Genomic DNA, 17,594 nt, shown 5'->3' on the forward strand with positions numbered 1-17,594 from the left:
GATCAGTAAAATATCTTTCTGTTTGTAACATTTTATTTATGTTTAATAAATTCCTTAGAATGGTTGAAAGTTCAGGGGCACCTGGGTGGCTCAGTTGGTAAAGCGTACAACTCTTGATTTCAGCTCAGGTCGTGCATTCACAGTTGTGAGATCAAGCCATGTGGGGCTCTGTGCTGACTGTGGAGCCTACTTGGGATCTTCTCTCTCTCTCTCTCTCTCTCTCTCTCTCTCTCTCTCTCCCTCTCCCTCTCCCTCTCCCTCTCCCTCCCTCCCTCCCTCCCTCCCTTCCTCCCCCTGCCCCCATTCACAAACACAATTCTGTCTCTCAAAATAAATAAATAAACTTAAAAAAAAGGGCAAAAGCTCGTTGAAAGTTTCACCCATACTACTCATAACTTTCTAAAAAGTTTGAATTCACAAGGTCACTAGAAAGAGCATATCAACTTCCCTAGACCCCCAGAAACAATGGGTTGGTTATAAGCTTTTTTTTTTTTTTTTTTTTTAAAGGGAAAGGGGGAGCTTGGCTGCTTTAGATGATGTGTTCGTCTTAAGGTGACTTTTTAACTTTCTTTTATTTGACCCTCAGTTAAGATAAACAGAGTACTAATTGAGATAAGGTTTTTGTGTACTTGAACTTTTGCTGTGGATTTGGATACGGAACCTATCATTTTCTTGGGCACACACAGCCCCCTTGCTCTGGGATTTCTGAAATGAGAAGCGTCAGTTGTCACTATGTGGGGCTTCTCCGAGTTTGCGCCTTAATTTATTACAGACGCATCTGCGAATCAATCTCCTGTGACCCCTGCTCAGTTCATCTCCATCACAGTTTCACGCTGTTGGCTAGGAGCAAATCAGTAGGACCTTTGTGGCAGTGCGTAGTGAGTATCTTAAAAATGCCTAACCTCTCTGCCTTGGTAATTCTTCTGAGATCACTCAGGACATGATTCAGGAGCACATACAGCTGTTTATCACAATATCATTTACTTTTAAAATATTAAAAGTGCTTATTAAAAAAAGAATTGAAATACACAACATTAGATCAGTGGTTTTATTTAGCTTTTTGTATAACAAATACTAGGAATTATTTTGACCATTAAATTTACTTACCAGTTAAATATTTAAGTGGAAAAATCAGGATGCAAACTTGTTTGTATCGTCTCAGCTATAATTGGAAGAAAATATCTGCGATGTTAACGGTGGTCGCCCCTGAGTGGTGGAAGTGATGGCTCTTGCCTCTTTCCTTCTTTGTACCTTTTTCTAGTTATCAGTTTCCACAGTGAATTTATATTAAATCCAAAATCAAGGAAAAAGCCAATAAACGCGATATACAATACTACCAGTCCAGAAAACACCTTTTTTAGGAATTCGCTAACTTTCATTTAAGGTGTTTGACATTACATAAGTATTCAATATACACATTACTGAAAGGGTAACAGTTTTGTTAGTCTGAGTCATATATAAACAGAGTGACTTCTCTTTTATTGTATTTGTCCAAGAGGCTCTACTTCAGTATAACGGAATTGTTATTATCTGTTTGAATTTGACTTTTAAAATACTTTTGGTGGGTCCTCTGGGTGGCTCAGTCAGTCAAGCGTCTGATTTCAGCTCAGCTTGTGATCTCACCATTCATGAGTTTGAGCCCCACATCGGGCTCTCTGCTGTCAGTGTGGAGCCCGCTTCAGATCCTGTCTCCCTCTCTCCCTGCCCCTCCCCTGCCCCCCTCTCTCTCTCCCTCTCTGTCTCTCTCAAAAATAAACATTAAAAAATAAAAATAATAAATAAAAAAATAAATACTTTTGGGTTGTACGAAGAGTCCTATATGTGGATATTGATGTTATTTATAGATTAAGCCCAGATTCCCTTTGGCTTATATATTACATTAAAATTTGTGATATAATGCAAAATATCCATACGGGTTTGTCCAGATAATCTCTTCATTGATCTGAAATGAATTCCTTGAAGATTTTTTTCCTGTCTCCTAAAAATCATTTTTTTTTTTTTTTTGATGTTTATTTTGGTGAGAGAGAGGGGGGTGGGGGGGACAGAGAGAGAGGGAGACACAGAATCCAAAGCAGGCCCCAGGCTCTGCGCTGACGGCACGGAGCCCGACTGAGCCACCCAGGCGCCCCTAAAAGTCATCTTTAGGTGCTGTCAGTGCTGTGCAAGGTGCAGAAAAAAGCAAAATCGTCTGTCACTGCTTAAAATCATGAGGAGATCAGCCAGACACTCCCCCACACCACCACCCCTCCCACAAGCACACACCCATGTACTTGCTGGTGGCGCACACGAAGGCGGCGATTGTCCAGGTGGGGTCCACAGACCTCCGGGGGCGTCCTCGAGTCGGCACTCTTTACGACGACACCAGGACGTCGCCTCCCTTCCCCCTGCGTTCCCACTTGCACCCGTGGCCGAGGAAGAGCGGCAGTGGCTGTGAAGAGCCAGCGCCTTAGCACGGATCCACACGTTGGCTCCAAACAAAAGTGGTATTCTTACCACCACGCAGCTGCTATTTCACACACACACACACACACACACACACACACACACAGACACACACACACCAGTTTCATTTAAGATGAGCCTTAATGGAGCATGAAAAATTATTGTTTTTAATCTCAGCCTTTGAGGGGTGCCCGGGTGGCTCAGTCAGTTGAGCATCCGACTCTTGATTCCGGCTCAGGTCGTGATCTCACGGTTTTGCGAGTTCGATCCCGGTATCAGGCTCCATGCTGACAGTGCAGAGCCTGCTTGGGAGTCTCTCTCTCCCTCTCTCTGCCACTCCCCTGCTCACACTCTCCGTCTCCCCCCCCCCCCCAAAAAAAAATCTCCACCTAAGAGCGCACACCTCTGTACGACAGAGCGGGAGGCGGGTGGAGGCACGGAAGTAGGTGAAAAGCACTTCTGCAGCTCGTTGGACCGGGCGCTGAACTAACCGTATTTTTCACGGAATGCCATTTGACTCGAGAAAACCATCAACTTGCTCAGACTTGGGCACTGGACAGAAAATACATGTTTTAGAAAATACATGAAGTTAGCCTGTCACCTCAAGGAAAAGAAGGGGGAGTATTTGCTGCCATTGATAAAACTTGAGCTTTGAAGTGAAAATCAAAATTGAGGAAAACTTGTTTTGGCCCACCACTGTGAGCTTGTCAGCTTCCCAGTACGTGAGGCTTCTGATGAGATGGAGGAGGTCCTAATGACTATGATTTTCTTAACATTGTGTAAGGAGGCATGCCGACTTTGGAAGATCTGTTACTTAGCTGCCCGCCATCTTCCCTGTGACTAGTGCCTGGCATCACAAAATAGCGGGTGGGTCAAAGATCCATTCTAAATGCAGTATAAGCCAATGAATTTTCATGTAACACAGTGAACTAACGCTTTTAAAAACTACCACTTGTCAAGTTTTGGTATAGTAGCAAAAATTTAATTATCTGAAAATATTTGATTAAAATACTCCCTTTTCCAGCTACATTTTTGTGAAAGGCCAAGCTTTATGTATATACTCAGCCGGAACAACCTGTAGTAGCAGGTGCAAATGCAGAAGCAAATGAACGTCTCACTGTCTTTTATGAGCCGTACTAAAATATGTTAGCGTACAACGAATGGGTTTATTATCAGTATTCTTTAAGGAATTTCTATTCATTTGTTTTTTTTTAAGTTTACTTATTTTGAGAAAAAGGGAGCATGCGAGCGAGAGAAGGGCAGAGAGAGAGAGAGAGAGAGAGAGAGAGAATCCCAAGCAGGCTCCCCTCCACCATCTCAGAGCCTGACATGAAGCTCGATCCCATGAACCACGAGATCAAGAGTCAGACACCCAACCGACTAGGCACCCAGGAGCCCCTAAAGGAATTTTTAAATAGTTTAAAAATTTCTCAATTTTACTTCCTAATACAAATATTAATAGCTATTACCCACATGAAGAAGATCCTCAAGAGTCTTAAGATATGTAAAGGGATTCTGAAACCAAAAAAAAAAATGGAAAATTGCTGCTTTCAGGCCTGTAACTCGATGTCCCAGAAATCACCTGAATTGTAGAAACTATTGGTTGGTTGCCCGTCCCGCCCCCCCCCGCCCACCTCTCCCCCTTCCCCTTTCCAAATCAGAACTTCTAGTCAACTAGGATCTTCAGGTGATTACCTCTAAACATCACAGAAGCACTGCCTTCTGGAACTTGTGGAAGCAGTCATGGGCAGGGTGGGTGCTGTGCCCAGGGAGAGCATCCTGGGAGAAAGAGCCCTTCTTGTCCCAAATGGCTCCCCTCTTCTTAGCTGTCTGTCCTCTGTTCAGGTATTTCCTCTTAAGAATGTATACTCATACAGTTTAGGTGTTGGAAATTGACTGGAGCTCTAGTAGAAATCTGGGCTCGGAGAGAGTAGGCTGAGCGAACACTCCGGAAGAGACCTGATGGAGACATGAAGCCTGCAGCAGTTTTCAGAACCTTCTAGAGCAAGGCATGTCTGTCCAAGCAAGTGCCTGTCACCAAAAGATTTTACGGTGTTCTCACCTCATCTCTGGTTTGCTCGTGACACTAAAGATAACCACCATTGGTATAAACGTAAGAGGGAAGAAATGCAGACACTTAAACTGTAGTAGTACGTTTATCTCAAAAGCCGTTTTCACCTTTTAATTGCATCTTCCCTTTGGATACGCAGATAGTTCTATCAGTAAGCATCCATGCAGTGCCGTCCACGCTGAAGGTCACTGGGTGCCGCTCAGGGAAGGCATTTGTGAAGCTAACCAGGCTACCACACTCGGCCAGAAGTAGACGTTGTGTATGGTTTCGGTGGGGTTAGTTGTTCACTCTGAATTTTGTGACTAAACAAAGTATGTTTGGATTAAGTGTGCAGCCAGACAGTTTAATATAAACTGTTGTAACAAAATCTTCCATTTCTAAGCCCTAATAACTATTTATTTTTTTCTTGTTTTAGGGTGAATCCGTAAAATATTTCCTGGATAACTTGGATAAACTTGGAGAAGCAGTAAGTTTTTGTTTATGTTTATTGCTGTCTGAAAGCAATAGGTTATTAGGAAGTTTAGAAAAATTATGTATCGAGCTGTTTGCTTCTTCCTTCATCCTGGCGGCAGCTTTTGGACTGTTCCAGCTTCATTTTGTCTCCCTCTGTGATCCAGATCGCTGCCATTTCCCTGAAGAATGGCCTGTCCTCTAGTTCGTGAACATAAAACTGTTTAGAGAAAGTTTATGTTTGAAAATGAGATTGCACAGTATCTATTCTACTTCATTGTCTGTGTGTGTGTGTGTGTGTGTGTGTGTGTGTGTGTGTGTGTAAGCAGAAACGGGACACGGTGGGTTGTTTGACTGATTTCAAAACCTTTCAGCAAACGGTATTTTTCAGCTTGGAAGCGCTTTGCGTTGAGTTACAGTGTGGGAGGGCTGGATTCTGAAGGCCGGCTGAAGAGACCACCGAGCAGGAGAAGGAGTCCCCCTGGGAAGGAGAGTTTCTGATTTTCCTCTCAGCTGGCACCGTGGCTGGCTGTGGCTCCCGGGCCTGCTGCGGGCGGGGCGTCTGCTCTGTCCTCTGTGCCGGTCTCACGCCAGAGACTTCCCTGGAAGACAGGTTGCCGCCGCTCGGAAAACGTCTGAAGGCCATGGCCCCACAGTCATTGGCACCTGCTGGACTTACGGCAGCGTTCTTGGCCTCCTCTTCAAAGCAAATTTCTCTAATATGTTGTAGTACAGTCTCGTGGGTTCTTTGAGGTTACCTTTCAAAGTAAAACTGAAAGAACACACGCAATGAAAAACCCGCTGCAGGTAGGAAAGTGGCATACTAATGTATCTAGGACATGCGAAAATGCGCCTTCTTTTTGCAAGATAAATTTTGCATCCTCTTATTTTGGATTTTGCCAGATCGTACTTGTCTGCCCTGAAGTCCATTTGTTTTTCTCTTGCCTGTCTCCTGGACACATGTGTTCCAGAAGCCGGGAATCTCTGTATGAGTCTGCGTAGTAAGGCTTGATTTCGTGGTCTCTTTTCCATCTGGTGAGAATGTAAGCCTTAAAAAAGTTACATGTAGGCCAAACGGAGAGAGCCTTAGCAGGGAAACTAATTTTTAAGAGTTACCGCATGTTTTCCAAACCAGACGGTGCTGATTTGACCTGCTCTTCTCAGTTTGCCTTTTCAGATCAGCTTTCCTTGAGCGCAGCATTCAAAGTAGGTCCCTCGTCTTGTATTCAGTTTCAGCCCTTGCTTTTTTCAGATCTTTGCTCTCTCTACAGTTGGTTATTTCTGTGTTTGCTTGTCTTCTACCTGCACCTCTTGCCATAAGGGCAAGGATCTCATCTCTTGATGGTGAAGAGTTGAGTTCCTGATGCCTAGTGACAATGCCTGGCATACAGCAGGCACTCAACAAATAACTTCTGAATGCACGGCCGTAGGCCCCTTTGTACTAGCTGCTCAGAGTCTTAGGTTGAGAACAGTTCCGAGGCCACATCTGGAGTAAACCGGAAAAGGCGCTGCGATCAGTAAGTAGGTCGGTGTAAAGGAGGGAGGACAAAGCTGGCTGGGCTGCAGGCTGGCCATTCATCCTGGCGTGTCAGACTCGTCACCGGGTTGCATTTGCTTCTCCGTCTCTGAAGTACCAGGGGTGCTGAAGCCCAGCCGTGCGCCCCTTGACCCTCTGGGAGGTGGAACAGCACAGAGTCCAGGACGTGGCTCTGCAGCCAGACCACCTGGGTCCCCATCCCAGCTCCCCACAGCCTGTCTCTGTGTGAGCAGAGGCATCTCTAAACCCGAATTTCTTGATGTCATGGGCATCGTACGAGACCTGACCTCACGGGGTTATGGGATGGTTACGTGAAATAAACCCTGTGTCTTAGTCTGCTCATTGTGCTGAGACAGAATACCATAGACCGGGTGGCTTAACAGCAGACATTTACTTCTCACAGTCCTGGAGGCTGGTAGTCTCAGATCAAGGGGCCAGCGTGGTCATTCTCCGGTGAGGACTTTTCCTGGCTTGCAGACTGTGGCCTTCTCTCTGTGGCTTCTTCACGTGGCTTTTACTCAGCACATACACGTGGACAGACAGGGATCTCTTAACTCTTCTTCCAAGACCGCCAAGACTATGTGATCGAGACCCTTCCCTAGGACTTCATTTATCCCTGCTCGTGTCCTACAAGCGCTGTCCCAGAGTACAACCACTTTGGTGTTAGGGCTCCAGCGTGTGAACTTTGGGGGGACATAGTTCAGTCCGTAGTGCTCGGTAAGGTATTGGGAACAGTGCCTTCCATGTAGGAAGTGCTCGGTGTTGGCTGTTTTGCTCTTTGATCCCTGATTGTAGGAAACTCGTTCTAGTCAGAGACAGAATTACAGCATACATAAAACCACGCAGAGGACAATTAAATGGTACCGATCATGAAGATCATATTAGTTCCTAGAACAGACAGAGGTGTTTTGACCGGAGAGGCTGGAGCTGGGCCGTAAGAGTATATGAATCTGAACTGTCTGAAGGGGGAGGCGGACTTAGAAGAGGAGTTGCGGCCCCCCAAGATGGGAGACAGCTGGGTGTGTTTAATTTTAGGAGGCACATCCGTCTGGCAAAGGACACGTGACAGTCTTGGCTCTGACTTATAAAAACAGATTCCTAGAAGGCATTAGCTGGGGTTTGGATGCATCGTTCTTGCAGCTGCACTTGTGCAAGTGGATGGTCGTGGAATGGTCTCAGGGTGTGCAGCTTTGGGCAGATCTTGATCTCAGCTCTGTGGTAAGCCTGGACAATGTAGAAGAGAGCCTGCTGGTTCCAGAAAAGCCAGGAGTAAAGAGGGTCGTGAAAGCCAGTCACCAAAGTGTGGACCGGATGCAGTGAAGAACCTCACCGTAAGTTCTGAAGTCACCGTGCCGGGGGGTTGGTCTGAGCGGTGTAGGGACGGATCCAAGAGGTGCGAGGCATTCAGGGCAGGGAGAGAGATTCAGTGGAGAGATAGCAATCCACACCGGAGGAGGTGAAAAAATGGGGGATGGCGGAAATAAGGAGAAACAGGATTGGAAATAGAATCGGTGATGCTAGAGCAGAGTCCACGGTGACAGGGGGGCTAGAAGAACTCTGAGGTCGTGGGCGGGGGGGCAGGAAGCAGGTAGGAAAGCGTGCTGGTGGTGCAGAGGGGTCGGCGGGGGAGAGAATGAGTTTTCTGATTGTGTGTGTGTGTGTGTGTGTGTGTGTGTGTGTGTGTATGTATGTGCGCGCGCGAGTAGATGACCAAGCGCAGTGAGCAGTGAGCTTTTAGACGTGAGACGCGGGCCACCTGACGGGAGTTTGTCTGGCGGTCCCAGCCTTCTGGATTCCCTCTCTGCCCAGCAATGCTGGCGGGAGGCGCAGCAGAACAGCTGGACTGGGTGCCCCGCACGGTCAACTCACTTAGTCCTCGAGGCCCCCTGTGAACCATATGACCCGTATCTCACCAGTGAGGATGTGGAGACACAGCAGGATTCGGTGACCTGCCCAGGGCCACACGGCTCGTGTGTGAAGCGCGGGCTCTGGAACTCACAGTTGTAATCGCTGTCACTCTGCCAGGCCACTTAGCACTTGATCGCATTGTCCTGGTCTGGAGGCGTCATAGGAATTAGCTTTTAGCTTCCTGACTAGATTCTGAGCTTCCAAGTGAGGCAGTAGTAAAGAACTTTTCATTTCTGTAGACTTAGAAGTTTAAAAAAACAAAACACCTTAGGACTGGTGTCTTTCTTTCTTTCTTTCTTTCTTTCTTTCTTTCTTTCTTTCTTTCTTAATTTCTTTCTTTCTCTCTTTCTTTTAAGTTTATTTATTTTATTTTATTAAAAAAAATTTTTTTTTCAACGTTTATTTATTTTTGGGACAGAGAGAGACAGAGCATGAATGGGGGAGGGGCAGAGAGAGAGGGAGACACAGAATCGGAAACAGGCTCCAGGCTCTGAGCCATCAGCCCAGAGCCCGACGCGGGGCTCGAACTCACGGACCGCGAGATCGTGACCTGGCTGAAGTCGGACGCTTAACCAACTGCGCCACCCAGGCGCCCCTATTTTTTAAATTTATTTAGAGAGAGAGAGCACGCAGGGGAGGGAGAGAGGGAGACAGAAGCCCAAGCAGGCTCTGCAGTGTCAGTGCAGAGCCCAGTGCAGGGCTCGAACTCACAAACCGTGAGACCACGACCCGAGCCAAAATCGAGTTGGTTGTTTAATGACTGAGCCACCCCAGCACCCCACGGCTGGCGTGTTTCTGAGGCAGCTGGCACGGGCACACGCGGTAAATTTGTACCCTGTTTCTGGAAAGCAGTTAGGCTTTGAGTGTCCAGGGTCACCAAAATGTTCATAATCTTTGACCTCCTAAGCTTATTCCTGGTTATTTTATCTCAGGAAATAGTCCAGAAAGGAAGAAAAAAAGTACATGTGGGAGAGTTTTAATTGCAAAATTTGTGTTAAAGCAAAAAACTGGAGAAACAACCTTAACGAGCACTAGTAGGAGAATGTTTATGTAAATTACAGACCATTAATCCAGTTGGTATATTTATACTGCTTTAAAATGAAATACAACTGAAAACAAAACAAAAAAATAAAAGTAGAATGAAATACAGCTGTATCAGCACATGTAACCGTTCATGATCAAATGTTAAGCCAGAAAGTAGGGCAGGCTGAAAATTGTGTGGATGTGCTGGTTATAAGGAAAGTAGTGGATATGTGAACAGAAGCTGAAAGGGAACCTGGAAACGCCGACATTGTTTATGAAGGCCCCAGAGTCGTGTCCTAAACGGTGTGGATTACGGATAACCAAGAACCGCCTGCTTTTTTTTTTTTTTTTTATTCTTAACTCCATTGTACCGTTTTGAGGAGATAACTATTCACATTGTGACGAAATTTCAAAATTATATTACGCTATTTGGAAAAGCATAAAATACAGCATCGTGACAATTAGCACTGTTTTAAAATCTTGCCTCAACTTAAAAAAACAAAACAAAACAAAATAAAATAAAACAAAACAAAATAAAATAAAATAAAATAAAATAAAATAAAATAAAATAAAATAAAATAAAATAATAAAATCCTGCCTCAACTTAAAAAAAACAAAACAAAACAGTTTGACCCTGACAACGAACATTCAAGAGCTCTCCTGTTCAGTGTCGCCAAAGAGCTACGTCAGAGTTCTGGAAAAACGCTAGTTTGAGAAGAAAGAACCAGTTCTAGTGCGTCAGGAAGGACGTCATCAGGGGTAGTCGGGGACTCGCGAGACAAGCAGCTTCCTGTAGGGGTTGCAGGCTGCCTGGTCCCGTTCCCCTTCCGTCTTTGCGCAAGCCGTCTCTTTAAGGCAGGTGGGCCGGGTGTGGTCTCCTTCGTATGACAGGCAGGGGCGCTGTCACTGGGACCCAGCTGCGTGGCGGGACCCTGGAAGCAAACCCAGGAGGTGACCCAGGGCGAATTCAGTGTATTAGCTGTGCTAGGCAAGTTCTGTCCACGCGCGTGGTGTGGCCGCAGTCCTAACGCGGAGTGGCCCGTGTCAGCGTTCTTAGTCACGTTCTTAGTCCCTTAGTAAGGGAGCATCTGGAATGAGCTAGAGCAAGGCGGGCAGAACCCCGCACTGGGAAGTGACCCGCACAAATTGGCGTTTCAGCCCTCACTGCTTTCCGCGGAGGAGCAGGTGGACAGGCGGGCGCGTGCGCAGGAAGGTTGGGGTGGGGGGGCGGTGAGGGCTGGTACTAAAGGCAGAGGCACAGAGGCGGGCGGGGGGTGAAGGCCGCGGGTCGGGAGGACCTAAGTCTGCCAGAATAGCGGGGCTGAACAAAATAGTCCGCGCTGCTCGTTTGCAGCGTATTGTGAACCAGTCTCCGTTCGGTAACAGTTTACTCTACCTTGGCGCTTTGTGATGAGACTAGTCGTGCTGATGCTTGGAGGAAGGCAGCCAGAAGTCCTCCAGAAGGCAAGTTGGTCTGCATATCCACTCCCTCGACCAGGCAGCAGTACGTTAGAAACTCTCATTCCTTCTGGGTTCCCGAGTCTAAAGCGTTGTCTTCTTTTCCAGGATTACATCCCATCACAGCAAGATATTCTGCTTGCCAGAAGACCCACCAAAGGCATTCACGAGTACGACTTTGAAATTAAAAATGTTCCTTTCAAAATGGTTGATGTAGGTGGTCAGAGGTCAGAAAGAAAGCGGTGGTTTGAGTGCTTTGACAGCGTGACGTCGATACTTTTCCTTGTGTCCTCAAGTGAATTCGACCAGGTGCTTATGGAAGATCGACTGACCAATCGCCTGACAGAGTCTCTGAACATTTTCGAAACGATCGTCAACAACCGGGTTTTCAGCAACGTCTCCATAATCCTTTTCTTAAACAAGACAGATTTGCTTGAGGAGAAGGTGCGGATTGTGAGCATCAAAGACTATTTCTTAGAATTTGAAGGGGATCCCCACTGCTTAAGAGACGTCCAAAAATTCCTGGTGGAATGTTTCCGGAACAAGCGGCGGGACCAGCAGCAGAAGCCCCTGTACCACCACTTCACCACCGCGATCAACACGGAGAACATCCGCCTGGTTTTCCGCGACGTCAAGGATACTATTCTTCATGACAACCTCAAGCAGCTCATGCTGCAGTGACGTGCAGAAGACTGGCTGGTTTCATCCCTTGTGTCCCTTTGATTGTTTTCTGTGTGTTTTGTTTCTTAACATAGCAGTTTACAGCAGGAATTAGAAGAGTCTTGATTCTGAGTTTAACTTCTGGGAAACCTTAGTCGTCCTCCCTGCGGACCTTGGTTTGTGGCGCAAAGCTGCCGAATAGCACACGCCGATCCCTGTCGGAGTTCAGCCTTTGATCTGTTTCACTGTGGCTTCCGCTTGAGGGGGGTGTGGTTCCCTGCCGAGTGTCTTCCTAGGTACAGGTCAGCCTTTAGCTTCTCCCCCTCTTCCAGCCGAGTTCTCCTGTAGTGCCAAGTAGAGAAGGTGCCCTTGACTGTTTCTCGGGATGAGGTTAAGAATAGCCGGTTCTCAAACAAGCAAGACCCCTTTTTATCTGCCCTGCCCACGGCAGCGACACCTGTGCCGAGCCTCACGGCGACCTGTTTGAAAGGTGACCTGTTGGAAAAAAGTTGGATCTAAGGACTGGCATTCTGTAGATGCACGCAGATTTAGCCTTCGTGTGTTTTTAATTGCTTGTATACCCAACAGTTGTTTCATTTTAAAATTTCTGTGGTTTCTCAAGGTAATGTTCTTACTTAGTGTTTTAAAGTTTACATAAGGATTCCTGCTCTGATGCTAACGAAAGTTCACGAATGGTACGGGGCAGGGGGCGGGGAGCAAGCAAATGCCTTACATAGTGTCTTGATCCAAAGCAACGAGTGAAATATAATTTGCCCTTTTCATGTTTAAATCTCATGTAATAAATGTGCCATATGTGAAACGTTCTGGCCAAGCAGCAACTGAAAATGGCAAGTAACTTGATAAGGGAGCTTTCTAGATAAACAGAGCCTCTCCAGGACATTCTGTGCTTTTACTTCTCGGACTTTGACGTCCTGTCCCAGGATTCGGGTCCTCGCTGTAGAGAAGAGCTGTTGGGGCCGTCACAGACATCTTTTCTTTTGCTCTCCTGCCTGTTCCCATCAGCTCCAGCCTGGCGCTCATGGGAGGTTTTGTTTATTTGGCAGCTTGCCAAGGGCAGAGTTTTCCTGTCAAGCTACTCAAGAAGGCATGATCTGAGACTCCTGTTCATTCTCGGTGGCTCTCTGAAAGACGCAGCACGTACATGCTTGTCTCGTTATTGCTTATGAACTTCTAGCTTTACTGAGGTACATTTGGAATGTTTTAAGGCTGCTTCTAAGAATAAATAGTAATTTCTTCAGTTCACACCGAAAGAGGATCCCATGTGACCTCTCCTCGCCCCTCACCGACCCGTGGGCGCACCCCTGAAGCGGCTCGTGATGACGGGTCTGATCATCATGAGCTCTGCAGGCTGGCTGGTGTCCTGAGGACACCGCCTGGCCGGTTGTGTGGCATGCGACCGGGACTAGAGAGACAGGTGCCCGCGGCCGGTGGCCGTTTGCAGAGTCCAGCAGCTTTTCGCCTTTTCCTGAAAATTGTGATTAAGACTGTGATATCTGCCACTTTACTGTAGAGCTGTGTTCTCAGGTATTCCGTTGCCTAGAAGGTCCTTGCGAGATGGGTCAGCATGACGGCTCACGCGGCCTTTCCGAGGCCGCGGCTCTTGGTCCGTCTGCCGTCTGGCGGGAGAATAGGGCTCTGCAGGGAGCGAACCAGGGGTTGCTCGTACCGTTCCTGACCTTTCCTGCGCTTCCGGCACCGTTCTACCTGCGGTAGCCTCGCTGTTTCCGTGCCTCGGTGATGCGCGAGCCACAGACACGCAGCCCTGCGTCCTCGTGCGGGTGGTCACGGTATACAGTCCACGCGCGTTTGAGTCCTTCTGCAGCCGGTGCTTCTTGCCGAGAAGAGCGTGGTGTCCCAGTTCACAGAATTAGGATTCAAGCTCAGTGCTAGTGAGTATCCGAATGTGTGCACAGTAACATTGGGACTTCTTGCTGGAGAGTCTGTGTGTGAATTTTGCAGATGGTCCCCTGGCCTGGCCAAAACCATTGGCCTCCAGTGGAGGCTCGAGTTCGTTCCCTGTAGAAGAGGCAAGTCGGTCTTGTTTATTCCGTTCTGTTGAATATTGACGACCTGCACGCAGAGCAGGCCCGTTGCCTGACGAGTCCCCCGCTGACCCCCTTTTGACTGCCTCCAAGCAGTGTCAGAACGCCTCGTACGTAATGGTATTATTTTCTGTACCTGTGAGTTCTCGAGCTCTCCTTCCTGATGTGCCGCCTCCGATGTCTCGACGTTCTTTTAAAGCGAAACCTAGGCCGTATCCTGAGGCAGCAGATCACTTGTATTGAATGGCACGCTTGTTGAGACAGAGGAAGTGCGAGGCTCAGTCTGAAGGCTTTGGTCCACCCTTTTGAAAACCATCGGAAGGAGTCTCCTACCTGTATTGTGAAAACTGGGTCCTTTGGAAACACCGCTGTGCGAAGGAGGAGGTGAAATTCAGGACCAAACGAAAGGGTGCTCGTAGCTTTCAGCGCGCCGAGTTTCTCAGAGCAGTTGTTTGGTGTGTTGGCTTTTCAAAGTCTTACTGGTTATGATTTACAATAAGATGTGCCTGATCCTCTATTATGTTGTGTTCTTTGAATCTGAATGTCTTGTCCTTTAATTCTTGAAAATGTCACACAAGTGTCCTCCTTGGCCTCGAAGAAATGTAGAGCAGAGTTGCCTTATAAGTCAAAGAGCACCACGCATCTGGGCCTTGATTTTTATAGGGAAAAGGTTTTGTCACATGTTTTCCGAAGAGCCACCTCATTGAAGGCTTGCCCCTGCCACTTAAATGTTATTTTTTGATAACCCGAATCGCTGCTTTCTGCCAAATAGCGTATGAATCGGAAGTGTTCGCTCGAGTGTTACTGTCTGGAAAAGGCACTTGGGTGGCGAGATGGCAGCCACGGCCAAAGAAGGTGATGTGGAATGAACAAGATCCTCCGTTTTTGTTTCGTTTTCTTGGAAGTCGCCCCGGTGGGTATTTCACATAGTGAAGATCCTCTGGGCGATCTCTCAAGCGGGGTTGTCTGGGGCAGTCCTCCTGCACCCGGTGACGGTGGCTGGTTTAAAGCAGAAGGAAGTTGAGAGTACGCAGATACCAGAAATGATTCGAAGTGTCAGTTTGGACGCCGCAGAAATCGTGGGCTCTTTTTTTTTTTTTTTTTCCCCCCGTAAGAGAGAATGAGTAAATCTTAACCTCCGGCGTAACCCCAAATACTTGTATTTATGCTTTTGATAAGATGTATTTTCAGCATTAGTCCACATAACCGGTTATGCCTTATTTATGTGAAGAATAAAGTTACCAAGTTCTGTTCTGTTCTGTCCTGAGATTCCAGTCACTATTTGAGAAGGCCTCAAATTGGTGCTTTCATTATGTAATGATATATTTAGACAAAACCCCAAACCAAGCCATCTGAAACAAGGTTCTCTCCATTGCAATTTGTAGCAATGTCATTTCTGTGTATGTAATAAGAAGGCTAAATATCAGTGTTAACTCTGAATTTCTTGTTTGAAATCCATGAAATCATGTCTGTAAAGCTTAGTCGAACATTTGTAACAAACTCCCCAATAAATCTAGAGAAAGACACTCTGTTAACCTTTTTACTGCTTTTAGTTTTATTTAAGGAATCAAGAGCAGAAGTTTTGCCTGTGTCTTTTTCAGTTCAAAGTTTGACTTAGTCCAGGGGTCACCTTGTGTCGCTTTCCTGTCATTTTCCCGTTGTGCTGCTGCCTGTACAGGGACTGATTTTCCTTTCTTGACAGGAAACAGGCTGGCCTTCCAGCCCAATAAACTCAAGGAAGCGGGGAATGGATGAGAGCTGGGGGGGGGGGGGGGGGGGGGGGGGGGGGGGGGGGGGGGGCCGTAATGAGTCTCCACATTCCAAATACGGCAGACGGTATAATACCCATTATTTCATGGTACGAGGTTAGGGTTTAATGAGTTTATGCTAGAGATTGAAGTGTAAGTCTAAGCCTGAACACTTGAAACGGGTTGGACTTTATGGCTTTTTCAAGTCCCATCAAGGCAATGTTAGCCTTAGGCCGGTAAGTGATTAGTAACATCATGTGAAGGGCAGTGTTTGTACCACTATCATTCTTGTGTCTTTACTTGAATGTATAGTTAGCATTGAAGTCAACGTGTGCATTCTTGTGGCATCCAGGTCTAAACCATCTGACCTCGCACGCCAGAGCTCAGATGAAACAAAAAAGAGTTGAGGATGGGGCAGTATCTTCTCGGTTGGTGGGAGGTTTTGGAATCTATCCAGATCTGCTGTTGATAATGATAAAAATTTCCAGATGGATCGAAGTATGCAAGGACCCACCATGCAGCACCTTTCAGTCTGTGGGTGTCGTGACAGAAATATGCTAGCTACTTGGTATCTGATTTGGGTTTGTATTCAGAAAGCTTGTTGATGATGTCTCTTGCAATAATAAGTGATACCTTTGTCCTCAGTAACGTCTATTCGATGGTACCAAGGGGGAAACACAGAGGGAGCAGGAAGGGGTGAATTCTCGGGATGTATATGTAACAGCACAACCAGCCTCACCTCTTACTTGAAGGCAGAACGGCAAAATGTTTCAAATGGCTTTTCTGTACTCCACCGTGATGAGAGCTCATTTACCACAAGAAGCCTTATCAAAAAGTATATTTTGTAACAACCTCACAGATCCTGTACCCAACAAAACATGATTTGTATTAGCTTTGTATAAAAGTATTTGTGGCTTGGGATTTTTTATACGTATTATATCTTTTTATAACTTTCCAGGAACTAATAAGCACATTATCTGATACTGTTGTTGTAAATTTTTTTCTGTCAGTGCTTTAGTTCAGGGATTGGCAATAAATTATTTCTAAAGGAGGTCTGAAAGTGGAAAGGATGGTTTGATTTTATAAAATGAGTTGCTAGTCATTAAGGCTTTTTACTTTTGTACATACTTTGCAAAAACTTTGCCTCGTGCTATTAATATTCGCTTTGTAAAAATTACTGACACTTAATAAACATTTATAAACTATTCGATACTACGATGTTATTTAAACCAACAGTTTGCTAAACGTAAAGTGTAAAGCAGACACGTAAAGTGTGAAAGCCAGAGCATAGTCACCGAAAGCCCGTAAAGTCTCTCTCGGCAGATCTCCAACCATATTTTGCCTTCCTTCGTAATCTGTCCGTTTTTCCCGACCTTTAAAGATGGAGATGTGGGCTTCATCAAGGAAGTTCCCAGACACTTAGCATGTTTGCACATGGGAATGGTGAGATGGGGACCACTCGTTGGCCTCTCCACTCCCCTTAAGATCTGTTTGTTTGTTTGGTTCATGTTTGTTTGTCTTTGATAGCACAAGTGGGGGAGGGGCAAAGGGAGAGAGAGGGAGGCACAGAATCCGAAGCTCCAGGCTCTGAGCTCTCAGCATAGAGCCCAGTGCTGGGTCCCAACAGTGGGATCGTGACCTGAGCCAAAGTCAGACACTTCACCGATGGAACCACCCAGGCGCCCCTCCCCTTAAGGCCCCTTCAAGTGCACTAGGGCATTTCAGGAGTTTGTCCCACCTGCGGGAATAATGCCCTTCGGTCTGTTGTAATTGAAATGGTGTTTTAAAAACAAACCCACACGTTCACCACTCCTTTTTCTTTAGATTGTGATTTACAGACGAATGTCAGCCGTGGTGGAGTTCCCCGGTGTTCCACACGCTTTACGTAGTCGCCGCAACGCACATCTTGCCTGCCTTCGTCTGGTACATTCGTCACAATGAATCTTTATACTTATACTTTGTTATTAACTGAAGCCCCACCCTTCATTCAGATCTCCTTAGTTTTTCCCTGATGTCCCTCTCGGCTCCCGAAGGCATCCGCGCTACCACTTGCATTCGGGTCTCTCCTCTGGCTCCTCTCGGCGATGACAGGTTCTCAGGCTTTCCTTGTTTTCGATGACCGTGGCAGGTTTGAGAAGGGACACGGGTCAGGTGTGTTGCAGATCGCCCCTCTCCCGGGATCTTCCTGATGTGTTTCTCACGATTACGCTCGGTCATGTGTGCTGGGGGCCGCA

General features: G+C 46.6%; 1 protein-coding gene across 1 annotated transcript in view; it reads left to right on the forward strand.

Annotated features, from left to right (window-relative positions):
- GNA13 (G protein subunit alpha 13) overlaps window positions 1–16,565 on the forward strand; it is a 44,752-nt gene extending 28,187 nt beyond the window's left edge. The window contains exons 3-4 of the mRNA XM_045489519.1: window positions 4,929–4,979; window positions 10,998–16,565. Of these exons, the coding sequence (XP_045345475.1) occupies window positions 4,929–4,979; window positions 10,998–11,570 (624 nt within the window). The 3' untranslated portion in view covers window positions 11,571–16,565. The remainder of the gene's footprint in view (window positions 1–4,928; window positions 4,980–10,997) is intronic.
- The last annotated feature ends 1,029 nt before the right edge of the window (window positions 16,566–17,594 follow it).

The sequence above is a fragment of the Leopardus geoffroyi genome, chromosome E1 (genome assembly GCF_018350155.1).
Source record: "Leopardus geoffroyi isolate Oge1 chromosome E1, O.geoffroyi_Oge1_pat1.0, whole genome shotgun sequence".
Lineage (NCBI taxonomy): Eukaryota > Metazoa > Chordata > Mammalia > Carnivora > Felidae > Leopardus > Leopardus geoffroyi.